Below are 24,160 nucleotides of genomic sequence, written 5' to 3'. Positions count from 1 at the left end.
TTTTCTTGTTTTACCGAAAAAATATCTACATATCTATAAAACAAGATACATTTACTTGGGATATTAAGACCTCACAAAAATATAGTTACATTTAATGAGGCTTCCTCAAAAGCACTAAAATAATCATTAAGAAATCACAATCATTAAGTGAAATTACAGTCAGAATGGTTAAATTCCCTTCCCTCTTAAAAAGAGAGGCTAATCAGAAGACTGTTTTGTCGCCTCTGGGATCTGTTCTTTGTGTTAGTGACGAAACCCTTAATAAAGGTAAATAAAAAGGGCAGCAGTCATTTCTGGCGAGCACAGATATCCTCTGGAGAAACAGAAGCTTCATTGTTTTCCTCTCCTCATTTTACACCTCACATTAACACTGCTATTCAAATCAGCACTTATGGAGCTGAAGTGAGAGGCACTAAAGATATGATTGCCAACTGTTCTGTATATGGCATTGTTCTGTGATTTTATAGGACACCTACAGTCCTCTACGCTCGTTTTCATTTGTTCAGCCTCTTGATGTAAAACACATCATTTGCATTATACTCAATTACAATACTGTTTGTAATTGTTAACAAATTGTAAATAACTGTTTGCTAAGAAAAGCTTAACTATTATTTTTGCTTATGCCTACATTACTGTTCAAAAGTGTGGGGTCAGTACGATTTTTCTCTTTCCTTTAAAATAAAATTAAGAATTGTATTCAGCAAGGATGCAATAAATTGATCAAAAGTGACAATAAAGACATTTATAATGTAACGAAAGATTTATATTTCAAATAAATGCTGATATTTTGAACTTTACAAGATAAAATAAAAGAATCCTGAAATAAATGCATCAGTTTCCACAAAAATATTAAGCAGCTCAACTGTTCTTTGTTTAGTTTTTTCAATTTGTCCCATAGAAAAAAATAAATGTTAGGTTATTCCTTAGCAACCACCTTAAACATCCAAGTGACCGCAAAGTAACATGATTAAAAAAAAAAAACACTCTGTACACCTTCTACAAACCCCATGTTTTTAGGCTTTCGCACAGACAAAAATAAACTAGTTATTAATGATGCAATATGTGTCATTTCCTGTTATTTCAACACTGTCTGAAATGGGTGAAGACATAAAATGAATTTGTAATATTGATATTGTTGCTGTATCAACCGTTTTCTGAGACCCTTGGGGAAATAACTGGGAAATTACAGAGGAATATGAACAACCTTATACTCATAGTGACTGTGCCAATATTCACTGTTTACAAATTATGCTCCAGGCAACTGCTTTTTGTACCTTGCATGGAAAAAGAAAAAAGAAAAAGCAACAACAAAAAAACACTCACATGCATTGTAAATCGGGGAAGGCAGCATTTTTGGATTGTGGCCACATCAAAGCAAGATGTACCAGGCCACCTGGTAATTGAAAAATAACAGGTGGTTTCAAGTAAGCTATGCACTGGGGTTAGATACCGGTCAGCAGTGCTGTTTGTTTGCTGGGCTCTTTGATAATGCTATTGTGTGGCTGAGATGCCATCTTTATTGAACAAAAATAGCTCTGCCTCTTTGTTTTACAGTATATAAAACATAGAATGCGATTATGTTGTTAGGAAGAGCATCCCAGCCATTAATCTGCTGGGCTTGTCCATTAGCTCAAGTGTTGTTGAGGTTGTTCCCTGGTTTTTTCTCGTAACCGCACAAGCGGGACAAACCTATAAGGCAAATGAGCCCATTTAGTGTTCTCTGGTAACTAATAGTGTTCCCAGACTGAGAATGTGCTATTCCCATCAGTAACACTGTCTCCTCAGGGCACTTTAGACTGAATCATTTCCCTATTCCCTGAGAACTGAAGTAGAACAGTGATTCCACTCTGATACATTTACAGGGCATGTCCTAACTTCAAATCCTCATACATGACCAAAAAGAGCCTTAAATAAACAATCTGGGTTTGACCAAAAAAAAAAAAAAAATGTGTCTAGTCCATGTCAGTCCATGTCCTTGAGTCCAGAGAGGGAAATGAACCAGGACTCAGGGAAAAAAATGTCGGGGGGGGTGGGGGGATTAATTATTTAAAATGTATTCTAGAGTTTAATTTAATATTTTATGTTGATTTGATTTTAGATTTAAAAGCCGTAATTGATTAAAACATTATTTCAGTTGCTGTATTCACAAGCATTTCACACAAGTTGTGCCCTCAAAAATAGTGTGCCTTCATAAAAAAAGTTATTTTCTGACACTGGTGATAAACATAAACTATATGAACATTGCAATAAAAGTGGATTGATGGGTGTTTCTTCAACTTCAGGCACTTTTGTGTCCCAGGGGTTGACTTCTGTTCTTTTGGTTATATCAAGATCACATTGAAAAAGTCTAGAAACCTTTTACCATGCCTATTTTTCATGTAAATCGTATTGTTTTACTTCTGTTCTCAAAAGCATAGTTTAAAAGTATAATAATGCCAAAATGAAATATGCAAACTGTGTGAATAAATGTGTTTTTTTGTATCATTGTTTTAATTTTAATAAGAACGTTTTTCAAAAGTTGTGACAACAGTTTTAGTAAAGAGATAAAATGAGACATAATGTGTAATAGTAAACATCATGAATCCAGTCATTTGAAATCAAGACCTCATCAAGATTTGACTGTTTCATATTATGTAAAAAGTGTAAAATATGATTTTATTGTGTGTATTTGGGATTCATAAAGTGCTAGCTATGAATTTAGCTTGAGTAACAACAAAATCAACCATTTTATTCCAAAAATGTTTATCATCACTTAGGGCTGGGTGGTATGGCCAAAAACAATTATCACGCTAAAATGTTTCATATCAGTCGATATTGATAATTTTCACAGTAAATTTCAAATCTTTATTTCTTTCCAGTTAAACGGCAGAGTTTTGCTCGTAAGTGAAAGTTGTAGAAACCAGACTATTAATTGTGGTTTAAAACTACTCTTTATGGTCAGAAAGTTGTTTTTAAATTATTTACACTTTAATTTTTCCTTAACAAAGTAAATATCTTAACCGAAAAATGTATTGTATGTCGTTTCTGCATGTCCTAATGAGTGATATTGTTTCAAATCATGAAACAGGTTTGTGTTGCCTGACTTTGATGGCACACATCTTCAGGGCAGTTTGCCGTGAAGGCTGCAGTATTAATAATAATACGTTTTTTTAAATGTAACATCTCTTGGAAATGCACATTTGACAGTACCTTGAATTGACAGTAGTAGTAGTAGCTTGAGGATGCAGATGTAAATATGCCCATTATCAAAAAATAGTAATGTCTGTAAAAATTGTGACACCTCAATACCATGTTAAAAATGTTACTACATGGTTTCTAGTTATTTATATGAAAACAGTAGTCTAAATATATTCAGAACAAATGCACAAATACTAACTTAATCACAACAAATACTGTAATTATATTTCATTACTCTTTTAATACAGTGTCTTGCGAAAGTGTTAATTTTTTCATGTTTTATGTTGCTGCCTTATGTTAAACTTAAACACATCAATTTACACTCCATACACCATAATGACAAAGCAGAATTGTCACTTAATAAATGTATTAAAAAAAAAAAAATAAGTACATTCCATAAGTATTCATACCCTTAACTCAGTCCTTCGCTAAAGCACCTTTACAGCCTCAAGTCCTTTTGGGTATAATGTGACAAGCTTTGCTCCTCAGCATTTGGCAATTATCTGCCATTCTTCACTTCACCTCTTTACCTCTCAAGCTCTGTCAGGTTGGATGGAGATAGATGCACATTTTTAGGTTTCTCCAGAAATATTTGATTGGGTTCAAGCCCAGGCTGTGGCTGGGCCACTCAAGGGCATTCACAGAGTTGTCTATAAGCTACTCTTGCTGTGTGTTTAGGGTCATTGTCCTGTTGGAAGGTGAACCTTCTGCCCAGTCTGAGGTTCTAAATGTTCTGGAATGGGTTTTAATTAAGGATATCTCAATATTTTGGTGCATTGAGCTTTTTGTTTTACTCTGACAAGTCCCTCAGTCCCTACAGTTGAAAAACCGCCCCGCAGCATGACCATCAGGTTCTTCGTCTCCACTCTAACCAAGGCCCTTCTCTATGAATTTCTTAGTTTGTCCTGGTTGTTTCAAACTTACAGTGTAACAGAGACAACATGCTTCTGTGAACCTTCAGTGCAGCAGATTTTTTTCTGAGCTCTTCCCCAGATGTGTGGCTTGATCCATTCCTGTCTGAGCTCTACAGCTTTTCTTTTTAACATCAGGGCTTGGTTTTTGCTCTGATATGCATTTTCAGCTGTTAGATCTTTTATTAAGACTTGTGTGCCTTTCCAAATCATGACCACTCAAATGATTTTGCAACTGGTTCACTTCTCCCAAAGTGTAGTAGCATCTGAGTTGAAGTTCAGCTGTCACAGATAAGGTTATGAATACGTATGCAGTGGAATCATTTAAGTTTTTTATTTTTAATAAATTTGCAAAGATGTTAGAAAACAGTTTTTTTTAGCTTTGCCATTATGGTGTATGGAGTGTAGATTGATGTGGGAAAAAAGTAATTTAATACAAGTCTACATTTGAACTACACATGAACGTACCACATTTGTGCCACAATACCATGGTACAGTTAGTGTTACTACAGTAAATCCATGGCAAATGATGACAATTTGTAAATTTAAAGGCCTTCTGACGTATTGTGCACAGTGGTTCTCCTGTTTTTAGTCTGTTTCACCAGTTTTTATAGTCATTTTTGGCACATAAACATTATATCAAACATTTATCAAACTCTAACTCTATTGTGAAAAATTATCATTATTGTTTTATCGATACCCTGCACTATCATCACTGTTATTTCAATCACAAGACTCCATCAAAGTTGGTCTGAGCTGTGTAAAATGTTTATGACATTTCACAAAATAATGATAGAATTCTCCAATGTTGCATCATGTTTGTCCACCAGTGGACCTTGATAGCGGACCAATTACACCAGTGAAAAGTGTGTTTAAAATGGATTTTTTTTTCTTAAAAGTCCACAGGGACAAAGTTCCCATAGTTGAAGAAACACCTTCATATGGCTGGCAGGTGGAAAGAGTCACAGAGAGTTTTACGGGATCAAAGACAAGTTTTCTGTAGCCGTCACGGTGACCCTTGCTTCTTTGATCTGTTTTCTGTTGGCTCCACTCTGAATGCGAGCCAAAGCTTCCAAAACAAGCCCAGCCCACATGCAGACCCAGCAACGACTTCCATTAGACTACAGCTTGTTAATATTTCATTACGGTTGTCCTATATTGTACAGCCCCTTATCAACATTATGCAGATAAGGGAAGCTGTTGAATTATGAAGTAGTCAGTCATCCAAAACTCTTCAATGAATAAGTGCACAAACACTAAGCAGAAGGTAATGATGAGTGTCGGTGGAATTAGTTTTTCCACTGAAGAGAGGATGTTGTTTGACTTTGCAGAGAATTGTTCGACCTCTGCCGTCTGCTGTCCATGTTGAATAATTTAGAGTCTAATCAAATGATGAGTTATGCCCAGTTATACATTATTTCTATAGAAAAATCCACACACACAGACACACACAGGAGCATGATTTATAGGTGGTCACGTGGGCACAAGAAGAGAACAGTACTTTAATGTGTAGCTATTGATCTCTCACTAAACCTCTATTGAGAGGCACAGCATGTACCATCCTATTTCACGTTATAAAGAACAGCTTAGAAACCGCCTTCAATGTCATTCAACACATATCTTACAGAGCCCTTTAAATGCTTTTAGTGAGTACAGCCGGTGGCCTGGTTATGCTAATCAAACAGGTAAAGGTCATTCTGCTCTCTGTTTCAAAACATAACTAAGTTGATCACGCTGAGGTGAATTCACCAACCAGTTGCTTTACTTTTGAGTGCTGTAGTGATGACATTTTTTTGTAGGCCAACCCAGAAGTTTGCATCAACCTGCTTCCCTTGACAAAATCCAATGGGCTTCTGGATTATTGCAGAAATAAACTCTCTGACCAAGTTTGTGATTCTTACATATTTTGTTCATCATGATAATCTACACATGAATTTTATGATTAATTGTGACATAACTTCATAATTCCCATCAAACTTTCGTCATCTCGAACATTTTACCTGAAAGTTTGAGTTAGAACAGTTTGCAACAGCACAGTTATAAACACAATACGGCTGTAAAAGTGGACTAGTTAGTAGATACATTTTCCTGTTCAGTTTGATGATAATGTCCCTAACAACCTCTGTAGTCCTATTTAGACACTTGTTAGCAACTGCCTTTCACAAGACAAGTAAAAGCTTAAAAAAAAATCACAAGTGGGTATTACTGATGTATTTTATGTCATAGAAAAAGTATGAAAATATACTAGGCTTGTGTTAATTACATACCTTATTTCAGACAATTTATCAAAAGGCCATTCTACGGAAGGCCATTTCTGCCATTTAATTTAAAAAAAAAAGGTAATTGTGACTTTGTATTTCACAATTTTGACTTTTTTTCTCAGAATTACGCGATATAAACTCACAATTGCAAGTTACAAAGTTAGAATTGTGAGAAATAAAGAAAAATAAAGAAAGAATTGCATGTTATAAAGTCAGAATTACGTGGTATAAACTCACAATTCTGAGGGAAAAGTCACAATTGACTTTATTTCTCAGAATTGTGAGATATACTAACAATTGTGACTTTTTTTTCCTCAGAATTGTAAGTTTATATCTCGTAATTCTGACTTTATAAAATGCAGTTTTGAGAACATGTCAGTCTTTTTCCCTCTCAAATTTGGACTTTGCAAATCGCGATTACAAGTGTATATTTCACAATTGTGAGATACAAACTCGCATTTCAGGACACACTTCCTTGTGAGAAAAAAAGTTGGAATTATGAGTTTATTTCTTGCAATTCTGACTTTATAACTCGCAATAGATCACACAATTATAAGAAAAAAGCCTGAATTGTGAGTTTATATAACACACAATTGTCAGTTTATATCGTGCAATTCTGCAAAAAAAGTCAGAATTGTGAGTTTATATCCCGCAGTTCTGACTTTTTAACTCGCAATATATCATGCAATTCTGTGAAAAAAGTCAGAACTGTGAGATATAAACTCGCAATTCTGAGAACATATCAGTATTTTTCCCCCTCAAAATTTGACTTTATAATTCGCAATTGCAAAGAGTCTCACAGTTCTGAGGATTTTTTTTTTTTTTGTTAGACACAAACTCGCATTTGTGAGAAAAAATGTCAGAATTGTGAGTTTATATCTCGCAATTCTAACTTTATAACTCGCAGTTGCTTTTTACTTTTTTTATATAATTTGGAATCCCATTGCCTGTGTAAACAGCGCATTTTTGTATTTACTGATAAAGTCGTTGCGCTATTTTTACAGCAATTTTCTGGTATTACTGTATGAAAGGGGCTATTAACTTCAGGATGATGAAACCAAGAAGTTCTAAAATGTGACCCTGGACCACAAAACTAGTCATAAGAGTAAATTTTATGAAATTCAGATTTATACATCATCTGTAAGCTGAATAAATAAGTTTTTATTTACATTGATGTATGGTTTTTGGCTGAGATGCAACTATTAAAAACAAAAAACAGAAATCTGAGGGTGCGGAAAAATCTAAATATTGAGACAATTCCCTTTAAAGTCCAAATGAATTTCTTAGCAACTCATATTACTAATCAAAAAGTTTTGATATATAATTATGGTAGGACATTTACAAAATATCTTCATGGAACATGATCGTTACTTTATATCAAGGATTTTTGGCATAGAAGAAAAATTGATAATTTTGACCCATACAATGTATTTTTGGCTATTGCTACAAATATACCCATTCTACTTACGACTGGTTTTGTGGTCTAGGATCACAAATGTGTCATCCTACAGCACTCTATACAACACAAAAATCTGCATCTAATTCACAAAAAAAAAAAAAAAAACTTCACTAGGCTAAATATGCTCAACTGTCATTTTTTTCAGTGCAAAAATGCTTCATTCTTATGTAAATGAGCCTCATTATGAATTATTATGTACAAAACTCAGCACTATTTGTTTGACGCAATTAACATCACTCTAATACCGCCTGTGGAAAACAAGTGGTAAATGAAATTTTGTCTAGAAAATAGGGTTGTATAGAAAATGGGGATTTGATTTGCATAAAAAACCTTTATTAAATCAAGTGGCAAAACGATGCATGCAGTGCAGAAAAATAAAAGCGTGTTAGTTACCGTTGGCAAAATGGCAAAATCTGCAACCAGCAGCAGCGACCAAAAGTACAACAACATGGCTAACTGCCGTCTTTAATCGCTGCTGCATGTGTTTAGCTTTACACTCGCCTCAGCCACAGACGGCACACCCACAGACCGCCCACAGTCCGTTCACACACGGTCTGATGCATATTGCACAAAACTGGCAAGTGCTGGCTGAAATTCCTGTTCCAATCAGATTGACAATTCCGGTCTAATTGACTAGCTTTATGCAATTTACAAATGTCATGATGCACAACAGGGAACACAGCCTATGATATTAAGACACCAAGCTACTACAGTTAGCATTTCAGTGGATCAGATCTCCTTGAGCATGCTTGAGCTTAAAAGCATTCTTAATTATTTTACATTTTTGACTGGTAGTGTAGATATCTGACATACTGACATGTTTTCAACAAATTATCATTGGAATCTAACTCAAGACACTGCAATAAATATAAATAATTTTGTTTAGTCTAGCTGAGAACACAGTTTGCTGACTGATTCCATGCTGTTCCTTTATAAAGAGCTATGGAAACAGATGCTGGTGTGGAACACTTTAGCTCTGCCGTCAATCACCCTCCTGCTGTCAGCTGGGTCTTCTGGAGCGCTGAATGCTGTTCTCTGAAGAACCTGATTCAGGGTCTACTCCATCACGTCAGGCTGACAAGCCTCAATCACAACACTGACATTTTGCGCAGTCTAAAGAGAGGATTGTAGGAATTACCAGAGCATGTCCGTTACATAAACAGAGATCAGGGAAACACTGCAGATAAAAGAGAGTTATCGTGCCCTGCACATCACCTTTCAATTCACTTAATTCATTTGGCATGGGGAAAAAAAAAAGGTATGGTATAGAATACTGAAGTTGTTCAGGACCATGGACAGCAGCGGGTCAAGATATTTTCATACATTTGTCATTTTCATCTGCATTTTGTAGTAAAAATAACAAGTTAATCCCTGGTTTTCTCCAGGTCTTAAAATGATCTTAAAAAGTCTTAATTCAGTGGGGTATGAATAAATATTAACAGTTTTTTTCTGAGCCCATTGGCAGACATTTATTCTTGTTTTAATCATAAACTTTTGATCAATTACTCATAAGACTTCTTTTTTGTCATTTTGCTTCTCAAATTATCTTTCATGGAAGCCCATTTCCGCCACTGAATAAAAAAAAAACAAGGTCATTGACTTTTTATCTCACAATTCTACCTTTATTCTCACACTTGTGAGTTTACAGCTCAGTCAGAATTGTGAGTTTATATCTCACATTTATAAGTTTTCCTCAGAATTGTGTTTATTTCTTGTATTTGTGACTTTTTCTCAGAATTATTTATACAGTGAGGGGGAAAAATTTGATCCCTGCAGATTTTGTACATTTGCCCACTGGCAAAGAAAAGATCAGTCTATAATTTTAATGGTAGGTTTATTTTACAGGAAAAGACAGAATAACAAAAAAAAAAAAAACAGAAAAATGATTTGCATTTTAATGAGTGAAATAAGTATTTGATCATCTTAACAGGCTGAGATTATGAGCACTCTCTTTAAGGGAGTGCTCCTAATCTCAGTTTGTTACCTGTTTAAAAGACACCTGTCCACAGAAGCAATCAATTAATTAGATTCCAAACTCTCCACCATGGCCAAGACCAAAGAGCTGTCCAAGGATGTCAGGGATAAGATTGTAGACCTACACAAGGCTAATGGAATGGGCTACAAGTCCATCACCAAGCAGCTTGGTGAGAAGGTGACAACAGTTGGTGCGATTATTCTCAAATGAAAGAAACACTGTCAATAATAACTGTCAATCTCCCTCGGCCTGTGGCTCCATGCAAGATCTCACCTCATGGAGTTTCAGTGATCATGAAAACGGTGAGGATTCAGCCCAGAACTACACGGGGGGATCTTGTCAATGATCTCAAGGCAACTGAGACCATAATCACCAAAAAAACAATTGGTAACACACTACGCCGTGAAGGACTGAATTCCTGCAGAACCCGCAAGGTCCCCCTGCTCAAGAAAGAACATGTACAGGCCCGTCTGAAGTTTGCCAATGAACATCTGAATGATTCAGAGGAGAACTGGGTAAAAGTGTTGTGGTCAGATGAGACCAAAATCCAGTTTTTTGGCATCAGCTCGCCATGTTTGGAGGTGGAGGAATGCTGCCTATGACCCCAAGAACTCCATCCCCACGTCAAACATGGAGGTGGAAACATTATGCTTTTGGGGTGTTTTTCTGCTAAGAGGACAGGACAACTGCACTGCATCAAAGGGGCGATGGACGGGGCAATGTACTGTCAAATCTTGGGTGAGAACCTCCTTCCCTCAGCCAGGGCATTGAAAATGGGTCGTAGATAGGTATTCCAGCATGACAATGACCTAAAACACACGGCCAAGGCAACAAAGGAGTGGCTCAAGAAGAAGCACATTAAGGTCCTGGAGTGCTCTAGCCAGTCTCCAGACCTTAATCCCATAGAAAATCTGTGGAGGGAGCTGAAGGTTTCTGTTGCCAAATGTCAGCCTCGAAACCTTAATGACTTTTAGAGGATTTGCAAAGAGGAGTCGGACAAAATCCCTCCTGAGATGTGTGTAAACCTGGTGGCCAACTACAAGAAACGTCTGATCTCTGTGATTGCCAACAAGGGTTTTGCCACCAAGTACTTAGTCATGTTTTGCACAATTTATAACCTTTTTTGAAATGCATTTTTCTGGATTTTTTAGTTATTATTTTGTCTCTCACTGTCCAAATAAACCTACAATTAAAATTATAGACTGATCATTACTTTGTCAGTGGGCAAACATACAAAATCAGCAGGGGATCAAAAAAAAATTTCCTCACTGTATCTCGCATTTGTGAATCTTAGAATTGTGAGTTTATATCCCGCATTTGTGGCTATTTTTCATAGAATTGAGAGTTTTTATCTTGCATTTGTAACTTTTTTTCTCAGAATTGTGAGTTTATATCTTGCAATTCTGAATTTATAACACGCAGTTGAGAGTTATAAATTGTGAGATATAAACTTGCAATTCTGAGAACATATCAGTCTTTTTTTCCCCTCAAAACTGGATTTTATAACTCACAATTGCGAGTTTATATCTTACAATTCTGAGAAAAAAAATACGAATTGCAAGATATAAACTGACAATTGTAAGAAAGAAAATCAGAATTGTGAGATACAAACTCGCATATGTGAGAGGAAAAAAAAGTATTTTAGTTTTTATCTTGCAATTCTGACTTTATAACTGGCAGTTGCGAGAATATATTGCGCCGAACTGTAAATTGTATTTTAAAATAGATTAAAATAGATTTTTTTTTCCATAAAGTGATAAAAAGTTACTATTTTATTGTATTTTTGATCTAATAAATGCAGCCTTGGTGAGCATAAGAGATTCTTTCAAAAACAACTGAATTATTACCACAGTCATATTTATAAAATGCTTTAAAAAAAACATGGTACTTTTTAGTAACTAAGCAACATTGATTTGATTTTGGCCTGGTTGGTATTAGATTTGCGCTATACTGAAATCTAGTTTCCAAAGTATGATCCAACTTTCAGTTGACCTAATTCATCTGGCAATACCAAGATAATGCTGAGACAGATCAGGACCAAGGACAGCGCTGGATTCTGCAGCAATTCTAACATGTCTTGTACATCTGGCTCCTATTGGCTGTTCTTGAAAGAATCTGACTGTGTGTGGCTAATGTGGTTAGAACGATCTGACCGTATCTAATATCACCAGAAGATCAATACAAAAAGTAATGTTTTGTGGAATGAGTGTTGCAGGTGGTTGGATGTGAGTGTTGGTGGGGTGTCAGGGGTGAATGTGTTGGTATTCGGTGATAAGCGCAGATCCAGAGACACGCACGTCAGAGTGCTCGGTGGATTACAGGGGTTTACACATTCAGAAATACAGATAATGGGGTGTTTGTAATCAGAGCAGAACCATCACACAAAAACATTTGCCTTACCTGGAATTTGCCTGCTGGTTTTTATATAGAGATTACGCCTGTTGACATCATTTCAGCATGGCTTTGACGTTAGCAGGCACTCTGTGATTGAATCAAGTTTACAGCTTGTAACTGTAATGATTTTGTTGTGAAACACTGCTCATATGATAGACATGCACATGAAAAGAGATGCCTGGTACATATTATCCATCATCCTAGGCAATAAACTGCATATTACTGAGTGTTAAAACACAATAGTGTGGTTACAAGCCCTTTTTAGCCACTTACTGCTTACAAACATACAGACAGCATAACCAAAATGAAAACACAATGCGAAAAAAGACTCACTTAACACTTGCAGAATACAACTGTGAATACCAATAAACTACAGCAGTGGCCATCCACTTTTTTTTAGCAGCCTTGGTTCTGGATATATTTTTCACATTTATTTTTTCTCATAATGAATCTAAAAAAGTCTTCTTAAATATATTTTAACAAAAGTATGTCCTGTACACCTCTGTACACTGCAGAAAAACATTGATTATTATATGTCTGCTTCGAATTTCTTTTTAGAGAAGTATTATTATTATTTTTTCCTATATTTACCCAAAATATGATGGATTGGGCACTATAAACACACATAATGTCTGTTTTATTCATACTGGACGTCGCACAGAAACTGCACATATGCATCACAGAAGTAACTGAGCTCTTGATGTTCTAGGACTGAATTTAAAAAAGCAGATAGAAACACTTTTACTGATCAAACATGAAGGCAATAAGCATACAACTGCAACAATATATGGTTTATCTGTGTATTTTCATAATAATTAAGTACATTTATAATCCATTGTTATTCGACATAGCATTTATTACAGTAGAGAATATGTTTTCTGTCTTATTCTGTGAAAAGAAGCCATATTAGATCACAAAAGTAAGTTATATCAACCTTGTTGATATCAAACATGTTCTCTTTTGTTGGACAGCAGGTTAGAAATGCTTCTGACTGCAAGTCATTACAAGGGAAGATGTTCACCGTGTGTTGCTTTTTCAAAAGCATGTTATAAACAGGGAGGCGTTTCCTCATCTAAGCGCATAGGCGAATGGACACACACAAACAGAGCCAATTCGGAGATATAAAACACCAAGAAATAATTTAAATGCAAAACCTAAAAACGCAATTCACAAGAACATATTGAACTGTGGATGTCATACTAAACGGTTCAATATTATATTGAGAATTGTGAAATCCCTTATATATCTAGAGTGAGAGAGAATATATTTTATTTATTGCAAATGTATACAAATATTCTGTTATGTTCACAGTGCTTCATAGGATTGGGTAGAGATGATGATTTGAAAATCTCTGATTGGTGGAGATTTCTTTGCAGGATTATGGTTAATGTAGTTTTTCAACAGGAATTCTGTTCTGAATTTGTGCAGAAGCATATGATTGATTAACAACCTCATAGCTCACAGTATGTCTGCCCTTAAGAGATCCAACTGTTGCACTCTACAGAGTTTGATGTCAGTGCTATAAGCAAAATTATAAGTAGCACCCACTCTACTTTCATTCCCCACCACTCACAAACATTATTAGCCATTTCTCAATATGCATTTTTGTCTGTACTTGTAGTCTTGTGGGCTTGTGAACATCAGTAGTCATTTTCCAAGTACAGTTCCAGTTCAAAGTTCACATCTAGCCAAGTGCAGTTCAAATCCCTGGATGTGTTCTTGGTCCACTGACGCGTCAAGAGGTAAATGGTGCGAACTTGAGGCAGCCAGGTATCCCAGAATGTGCATAATTTTCAAAATAGTGCTGTTATTGTCATGTCATTTTCAGGCAAGAATGTAGTTGTTTAAAACTTAAATCTGCAGTTTATTCATAAAGATAGGGTCTATTTGAAAATATGCTTCGCCGATTTCGGAGATGTGAGCTCCAGGCAATCACCAGGCACTGTGCTCATGAATCCCGCTGAGAGCAGCCTTACCTTGGCTCGTCCTTCTGACGTTTGCCACTGGCTCAGTTGTCTTTATAGTGGTTAAACATGAAATGGGTATATCTAACAGGCAATCTTTGGTCCCATGAATCTATTATTTGTTCCTGGTCATATCATATTGGCTGACCACAAAGTTTAGTTTCATAACTTTATATATTTATCTAACATTATACAGCACTGACTTTGAATCATACAATGACTGATTTCTTTTTGCTTTTGTCCTATATAAGCCTCTTAGACTTTATACTTCATACTTATATATGTGGTAATTATTGATCATTAAAACTGAAATTTAAAAAAGAGGCAGCATTGTGTTTAATGTCATATTTATTTCATTGTATTTATACATACAGTGAAGATAAACAAAATACATATGCACATTAGGGCTGCCCTGAACAAAACATCTTTCTGGTCGACTAGTAGTCGTTCATTTTGAGCAATTAGTTGACTAATCGCTTGTTTATTAATAAACGATTTAAACCAGGATAATGAGCCTTTAATTGCCTACATAGCCTAATAAGTGCTCAAACACACACACAGAGCTTGCCAAAGCACACCGGCAGAAGTAATAATTATGATTGTGTCAGGAAAAAACAGCAAGGAGGCTGCATTAGCATTTTAAAAATGTATTGTTAAACTAGTGATTTCTTTGTTTTTGGCTTAAGAGATGAAGTCGGCGACACTGACTTGTCATCTTCGCAGTATTGGATGCACCTGTATGCAAGTTTTATTTGAATTACATCGTCTGAGAACATTTGTTTTCCATTTGAATTGGCTCATTTGAAAGTAGACATTATGCTGTTTTTAGGTATATTTTCATGTCTGTAAGGAAAGTATACACACAGTTTCTGGAATTTTTTTTACATGCACAAGTTCACAGAGACTTAGATGGCAGAAAGTGCATCCTGTTTGCTTTCATTATTTTACAAAAGCATAATGTTTTGTTGTTATTGTGAGTGCACACAAATAAATGCAGAGTCTTTACAGATTCGAAATATTACGCTTATCTCTATGACCAAAAATGACGGAGCATTTTAAGAGCAAGTGACCACACCGGCGCCTCTATCTGTCATGCTGTGAGCGTGCTAATATTCAGGTTTTTTTCAATATTCACTCCCCACAGACAGTTAACATTCGATTGAGTGGTAATGTAAAGATTGCTAACTATTTACATACAGTATTTAAGATAATAAGCTATATTTGAGGTTGATGAATGATAGGCGAGCATTTGGATGTCCTGGCCGATGTAGTATATTACCACATAGACCAGCCGTTGCGATCTGTCCATCACAGACTGCGTGACTTCACCACTTCCTGAGTACACACAAAGTTTTAATTAATAAAGCCTAATTTTGACACAGTTACTTGCAGAATATTATGTTACGGCTTCAAAACAATTTTAACATCCTGCGCAATTTAAAAAACTGTTACTTAAACGTTTTCATCACATAAACAGCTTCATATGCATGAGTTTTCTAATTCAGTAGGTTTGCTCAGTAGTTCACACGATACGGCATTGCACTTGAGTGATGAAGAGCTCCAGTAAAGCCTCGTTCAGACTGTCAGCCCAAATCCGATTTTGTCTAGATCTGGATGGAATCAGATTTGAATAACTGACTGTCCACACAGTCATATCGCAACTGTTCAAATCCGATTTGTGTGTCCATAAGCGTTCTTTCGTTTTACGGAATGTGCGTTGGTTTCTATGGCAATGCCGTTGCGTTATTATGCCAACACTAAAAACAATAACAGCATTACAGTTTGCAATATAGATGCTGTCTTGCGATATGACAACGTTGCCGTCGCGCTGGATTATATTTCGTCTTCTAAAGCAGCGGCAGAAATGCAGGAAGCTGGAATGTGCGACTTTATTCTGTGCTGCCGTCTCCGCTGGTATCAAAACTCAAAGAGGTGCGTATACTAGCTGTATATTGTCTTTTCCCGCTTGATTTGCAGTTCGCAACACAAGCTTGTTTCTGCAAAGACTTTTGTTATGTTTTCCACAAAAACGTCTGACGTGTTTACGTTTTATGTGGCATGAAAACGTGAAAAAGCAGAAATCCGATTTGAATAGGATTCCAAACCACATACGAATGTAGCTCGAAACGGATTTGACCAAATCAGATTTCATGTAGTTCGTTGCTGTTCAGACTACCTAAATATGATCGGATTTCAATCGGATTTGCATACAAATCGGATTTGGGCTGACAGTCTGAACGAGGCTTAAGAACCCCATGAAACAACAGTTTGACAAAAAAGCTCAAATCTGCATAAGGAAGTTAAAATAGCACGGCTGCATCAGTGCCTTTATATATCACTTTTGCATTTGTTAACACTATCGGTTAGGTTTTGGATTGGGTTTGGTGTAGGGGATATAACAGTCGCAATACGTACCTCAAGCAGCATAATAAAAACACAGCAATACGCGCCTGTACCAAAGTAATAAAAAATGCCACAGTCACATATTGAACGTGTGTTTTAGCATCACATTTTGAAACTGCCGCAAAATGTGCAGTAAGGTACGAAATCCTACAGAAATGTATGTAGAAGCACGTATTTCCAATGAGCCCAGGTTGCGTGTTTCATATCATATTTCAGACAGTGAGGATAACCGGACTAGCCAAAGCAAGCTGAATGACTTATTAAGTATGCTGTTGTTCCATTTGCAGAATTACCAGACTTCCGTCCTTGAGAGTTCAGACTCCTGAGTCAAACCTGCCAAGTCTGAACTACCAAGGACGCAAGTCTGAACTTTGTGTACTTGGTATTGAGAAATGGCCATTGTGAACAGACACAAGCAGATAGAAAAGTTGTTTGTTGGACTTTGTATCAGCACCCTTGGAATACCATTCAGCCAATCAGATTGGAGAACTGGAACTGTTATAGTAAAATATAAATCACCTACAAGCAGGCGTCTGTCGCCACCAAAGTCATTTATCAGAATAATCTTTCACCATTTCCTAAGTGCCAGGCCATTCGTCCTTCTGAACAGACACGCGTGATGAGAAAGAGGAATGTAGCCATTCATTCATTCACCCCTCACAAAGGTGCCTTCCAAGATCCATTTCAGAGCACATATTGCTCATATTGTGTCACACAAGGACACATCTGCTCCAACCTTAACGCGCACTACAGCCTTTTCAAATGACAGCCACCATTAAAGAAAACCGCCCTCCCTTTCCCTGACCCCAATACAACGGCACGATTCACCCTTCGCCATTTTCCCAGGGCTTGGCCACCGTCTGCCCGCCGCAGGCCCAACGCTCCCCCTCCCATCAACTCAATTAAAGTTACGTGTCTGTGATCTGCTCTTTCTTTCCGTGGAACTGACAGCTCTGAAAGGGTCGTCCTTATTAGCTTCAGATGTACAGGGGTCACGGACTCACCAGGAGTGTTCGCTCTATGATGCAAGGCGAGGAATGTGTCACATCAACAGAGGAACAAGAGGAGGTCACCAACCTGTGCGCACATTACTGAGATGTCATTGAACGCAACTTTGAGGAACACACTCTGCCCGTTCCATTATGTACATTCTGAACCTTTGATTTGTGGCTGTGGGTGGTTCTTTCAAATGACATGCCAAAAAAGGGTATCTGTTCCATAGTGGCCCCAAAATGTTTTTGAACATTTCAAATTCATTGTGTTCCATTCCAGTATTACTATTATTAAATATTTTGAAATAAAACTTTGTACCAACATTCTTCAAAATATGTTCTGAACGAAGAAAGTCATACAAGTTTGGAATAACATGAAGTGAGGAAGGCACACTTGTTTGAATGTATGGATATCATGTATAAAGTCAGATTATAGGTCAGTTTTTGAAATTGAGATTTATACATCTTCTGAAAGCTGAATAAATAACACATTGATGTGTGGTTTGTTAGGAGAGGACAATATTTGGCTGAGATACCAATTGAAAATCTGGAATCTGATGGTGCAAAAAAATCTAAATATTGAGGAAATCGCCTTTAAATTGTCAAAATGAAGTTCTTAGCAATGCATATTACTAAAAAAATTAAGTTTTGATATGTTGACAGTATGAAATTTACAAAATATCTTCATGGAACATGATCTTTACTTAATATCCTACTGATTTTTGGCATAAAAAAGCGATAATTTTGACCCACACAATGTATTTTTGGCTATTGCTACAAATGTACCCGTGCTACTTAGGACTGGTTTTGTGGTCCAGGGTCACATTTATTTTAAAGACAACAAAGTATTTCATAAATTTACATATACTGCTTAAAAGATAAATAAGTAAGCTCAATATTAGATTTATCAGTCATTATGATTATATTTAGCCACTATATGTAACCCTATTAACCCTGTTCATGTATTCATGTTCAACAAGATGTTTTCTCATTTCTTCATTAATTTGTGCATTTGTCAAGAGATCGATGTGGCACATGCTGCTTAAACAGAAGTGAAGCATTAAACTAGATAAATGGATACTTAATTGAACCCCCAGGCAGCAAATTAACATGCTACTTTTTTTAATGAAATGATATTCATTCTCATTATTTGTTTTGCCTGTGGTGTCACTCGTATTAGTCAGTACACATTCAAAAATGTAACGTTAAGTTTTATTTGACTGACATATCCCTCCAACTTTTCTCTCTTGGTTGATTTCCCTGTTTTGAATAATGTGATGTGTTCTCGTGTACAACAAGGGCGCTAAATACAACTTTCCAGCTGAGAAAGCAAAGCCAAAATAAAGCATTTATTTAGAACAAAGATGCTGCCCTGACATCCTCTGAAGATGAAATTGGGGGTTGATCTAACAGCATTTACATTTTTTTTTGTTTGCTGCACTACACCTCCGAACACTCCATCACTTCATGACAGCTAAATTTAGGGTTGTACTGACTATCAGATTGACTCATACAGATACAAAAAGATCTACATTTAGAAAAATCTGTAGGCACAATACCACATACATTTTTAACACATGGGTCAAACCCCCTGGGTGCTTAGTTTTTCCCCTCTGTTATTCTCACATGCTGTTTTTCTTTTACGTCATGCTTTTTGTGTTGTCTTTTCTTAAAAAACTTATATCTGTAAAAAGCTTTTGTGTCAATGTTTTTTTTTTTTTGCTTTCTTCCACCTTTTCTGTTTTGCATGCATTTCTCTCTCTGCATGGCTTGGCTGCATGCTGTAAATTGTTCTTGATGGAGTGTAGCTTCCTGTACCCAGATACAAAAAGGTAAGTTACTCTTTATTCACTACTTTCTCAATTCCCAAGCAAATTCCCTCTGTCTCTCCTGTCGAAACGCCATTGATTCACTCCGGTAACACTGAAAACAACTTGCTAGCTGCTGAATGAAAAAAGACTACTGTATTACAGCCATTATTACATCAGTATTACATCCTTATGTTTCCTTATTTAAATACTGACTTCAAAATAATGCAAGTTTGTTTTTTGTTTAGTTTTTGCATTAACCAAATACCTAGGAGGTCATTTACATTTAAGTAAATGCTAGTCAATTGTTTGTAGAATTATAACCATTAAACACTATATATACTCTATATATTACCAACAATATATGCTTATATAACTATGTAGTATTTTTGTGTGAAGAATAGATTTTATGGCCTGTTCACAGCAAGGACGATAACTATAAAGATAACAATATAGTTCTGAAAATTGTTCTCAATATTAAAGAATAGCAGAGTCCACACCACAACTATAATGATAAAGGCACAGAGAAACAATACTATGGGAATCTCTTTCAGAACGATTTTTTTCCAGCTGAACGATGTGCATTTTGAAGTATCGCATCAGAAACAAATGTTGGAAACTATGATGGCGTTTTAGTGCTATGTTAAAAAAAATCTATGATTAGAGTCGTAATAATTTGAGAATTAAATAAAAATATTACAAGAATAAAGTCAAAGTATTACGAGAATAAAGTCAAAATATTACGAAAAATAAAGTAAAAATATTTTGAGAATGAAGTCAAAATTACGAGAATTCATTCATAGCAATTATGAGATTAAAGTTATAATATTTTGAGAGTATATTTTAGTCTTTTGCACATGTGAAAGGCCCAGATTGGGAGCACTGGAAGATATTCCAAAGTCTCAGCTTTCAAAATCTGTCAGTTTTAATGTGAAATACAAACAATATGTCTATTACAATAATGTGTTTTCATGCACTTTAACGTGACGTGACAGATTGCTGTATTAGCCTCAGTTTAAGTGGCATGTGAATCAGTCATCTTTCCGATTACATTGAGACATTTGTTTAATTAAATTAGGCTATACTGTTTTTTTTCCATTCTGTCTGATGTTCCTTCACATTTATATTGTGCTATGAACTTAAAATAAACATGAAAAATATGATAAAACTGACAGAATTTAAAAGCTGATTTATTAAAAGCAACAAAGCACAAAATAATGCGATAACTGGGTGGCTGTTGCACTACAAATAATGAATGGAAGATGTTAAAAATTATTTCTAATCATTTACTGTATTATACCATGAATAAAACAGCTTGTGAACAGACATTTTTATACCTCAGAAAAGACAACAATATAACTTATGTTAACGAGATGGAGTCCACTTCAACCTTTAGAATGTTTTATTGTTTTTTTTAAATAAATGCATGTGAGGAATCAAAGATTGGACGGCACTGACGTTTTTGTGGAGTAGGTGGTGGAATATGCACAAAGTATAATTTAATAAAATGAATGTCTCGTTGTAATCGCAAAGACGATTGATTCACATGAATACAGTGATCTTGCCATTTTATTGCAAGACACATTGTTTGTATTTCGCTATAAAACTGACCGATTTTGAAAGCACAAAGCTTATTGCTATTATTGGGAGGCTGGCAAATTACAAATGGGCCTAATCAAAGACGTGAAATATTATTTCCAAGCATACAGTACTGTCCTTGTAAGTATAATTCTACTAATAATCCCATATATATTCAAATCAATTCCGGTGCTCCCAAACTGAGCCATTTGCATGTGCAGGCTATACTCTCAAAATATTATAACTTTAATTACCATGATTTAATTCTCTTAATTTTGACTTAATTCTCAAAACATTTTGACTTTATTCTTGTAATTTCGATTTTATTCTCGATTTTATTTATTCTAGGAAACGCCAAATAAAAAAAATAATAAAAATCCCTTAGTACGCAAAAAAAGTTTTTCTTGGTTTTTGAAGAAAAAGGGTTAGTGCAACTGTCTTACAAGACCAGGGGTGCCATAGAGGGGGGAAGGCAATCACAATTTCGAAGTGATGATTTTGTTCTCTTTGGATGGAAACAGTGTTTATTCGCAAATGTTAAATGCGATATTCCAATTTTGCGCAAGTTAAATTCACAACTTTTTAATGAAAACCATTGACACCAAATCAGTCCTGCTATAACAAGCTCGAGAATTTAAAGCGACAAGCGAATGAGCACAATATTGGCAGCTGATGTGGACTCTAATATACTTTTATAGTTATCGTTCTTGGTGTGAACGGACCTTTACAGTCTCCTTTGTGTGTGTTTCCTTGTGTGTGATTTCTATAGCTGTCCTCTGAGATATAAAACTTCCTGTGACACATTTGGCATCATTTTGTTCTATACTGTTGGCATCTTTCCTTTCTGTTGGCTCACTCATTGACAAGACAGATTGTCTTCAATTAAGATGAAGTGCTTACCCATGGGCAGATGTGAGCATAATGTTTAATAATGGCCTTTTATTAAGTATTTATGATGAATGGATACATTTATCTCAGGCTGGTTCATTTCTGTTGCCATGTAAAGGTACATTTCTCTGTTGAATGGTAATTTTTCACTGTGAAGACCATGCATAGTAAGAAACTGCAGAGACTGTATCTCTCTCACCCACCCTCTGGTGGGTGGGTGTTTATATGCATATGGTCTTCAGTACAGCACTGAGCCCAGAGTTGTCTGTGGCTATGTCTCGCTCCCATACATACATTCATGACTTAAGAATGAGATGAATCCATTGTCCGCTTTCACATCCATGTGGGCATTAATTTATCTTTGCGTGTCACATGGAGCACAGCAGCAGCCTGTGCACAACCATAAATCAGGTAGAAAGAGAGTAAAAAAAAAGTGTGTGTGCGTGTGCGTGTGCGTGTGCGTGTGCGTGTGCGTGTGCGCGTGCGCGTGTGCGTGTGTGCGTGTCAACACTCTTGATCAGGAACTAATGTGCGATTTCTAGACCAGTATTCAATCTTTCACTGGCTTATTCAGACTGTTTGTACAAACATTGCTGTATTATTTTGAGATCCATCTTTTCCCTGGACAACTGAGGACAACTCATGCTCACTGATGCTTCAAAAGGAAAAACGATGCATTAAGAACCAGGGGTGTGAACCTTAAATGGAGAATGTCATATATTATAAATATACCTAAATATCATATATTTATTTGGCCTTTCGTCATATTTTTTTTTCATTTAGTACTGTCTTTCAGAAGCTACAGAAGATTCTTACATGTTCCCCAAAAGACAAAATAAGTTAAATTTGTGAATCTGATCTTCAAATTCCAAAAGTTTTTTTGCATCGTTTTCCTTTTGAAGCGTCAGTGAGTGTTTGAACCTTCTATAATAGTTGCAAATGAGTCCCTCAGTTGTCCTCAGTGTGAAAAGATGGATCTCAAAATCATACAGTCATTGGTAAGAGTTTAAACACACAAAAATGCTCAAAGAACAGCGGGCAGTTTAACTGTTAAGGGCAAACAAGGGACTCGTGAACAGCTATCGCTAAACAAATAAACACAGCTGTGGATCATTCAGGTAAGAACACAGTATTAATAATCAAGTGTATGTAAACTTTTGAACAGGGTCATTTTTCTAAATTCAACTTATTTTCTCTTGTGAACTATTTGTAAACATCTTTTATTTATTATGAAATTATTCAGGTCAGTACTAAATAAAAAAATAACATGCGTTTTGTATGATCCCTCTTATTTTGGTAAAATAATTAACTTTTTGCAGATTCTGCAAGGTATATGCAAACTTTTGACTTAAATTGTAGCTCTATTACTTCAGTATTTTATGGAAGCCCATTTCCACCACTAAATAAAACATAGAAAAAGGTTATTGTGACTTTTATCTCACAATTCTGATGCTTTTCTCTAAATTACGCAATATAAACTCACAACTGCAAGATATAAAGTCAGAATTGCAAGAAATAAAGTCAGAATTGCAAGATAAAAACCCGCAATTCATACTTTTTTCTCAAAAAATCTATTTATATGTCAAAATTCTGACTTTTTTCTTGCAATTCTGACTTTTTTCTCAGAATGTGGGAGAACTTGATTGGTCTGTATAAAGACTAGTCTTAATCCCAGCCGAACACCTCTGGTGTGACTTTCAATGTAGACCTTGAGCCAAAAACTCATCACAAAACACCAGTGACTTGTACATACACTTTATGGGCAAAAGTATTGTGACATCCCTTCTTTAGAACAGAAAAAGGCACTTCCAAAACTGGGCAACAAATATGAAATCATAATTAATGTATTTAAAAATTGCATTTTTCCTTAGTACCTTTCTTCCTTAGTATCTTCCTCCCTTCCCTCTCCAACCCACTTCTCATCCCTGGATACTAATGCAGCAACCGACACCTTGTGCTCCACTCTAACCTCTTGTCTAGACGATATATGCCCTCTCTCCTCCAGGCCAGCACGGGCTGCTCCTTCAAACCCTTGGTTATCCGATGTTCTCCGAGAGCATCGGCCCAAACTTAGGGCAGCCGAGAGAAAATGGCACAAATCTCAGGATCCATCTGACCTGAGTATGTATCGGTCTCTGCTCTCATCCTTCTCTTCCCAAGTACATACTGCCAAATATTCATACTTCCACAACAAGATCAACAATGCTCCGGATGCACGCAACCTTTTCAAAACTTTTAATTCACTGCTTTGCCCCCCTCCACCACCTCCCACCACTTCTATAACAGCTGATGATTTCGCCACATTCTTCACAGACAAAACTACATCTATCAGTAATAAGTTCTCAGCTCC

General features: G+C 36.0%; 1 protein-coding gene across 2 annotated transcripts in view; it reads left to right on the top strand.

Annotated features, from left to right (window-relative positions):
• Positions 1-24,160, top strand: part of doc2b (double C2-like domains, beta) — a 131,596-nt gene that overhangs the window by 52,991 nt on the left and 54,445 nt on the right. Inside the window, exon 3 of one of the 2 annotated variants that reach the window (XM_073839841.1) lies at positions 19,345-19,368. The exons of the other annotated variant lie outside the window; for it this stretch is intronic. Coding sequence (XP_073695942.1) covers positions 19,345-19,368 — 24 coding nt within the window. The remainder of the gene's footprint in view (positions 1-19,344; positions 19,369-24,160) is intronic. 2 annotated transcript variants of the gene reach the window in all.

Source organism: Garra rufa, chromosome 5 (genome assembly GCF_049309525.1).
Source record: "Garra rufa chromosome 5, GarRuf1.0, whole genome shotgun sequence".
Lineage (NCBI taxonomy): Eukaryota > Metazoa > Chordata > Actinopteri > Cypriniformes > Cyprinidae > Garra > Garra rufa.
This window is presented reverse-complemented; position numbering and strand designations above follow the sequence as displayed.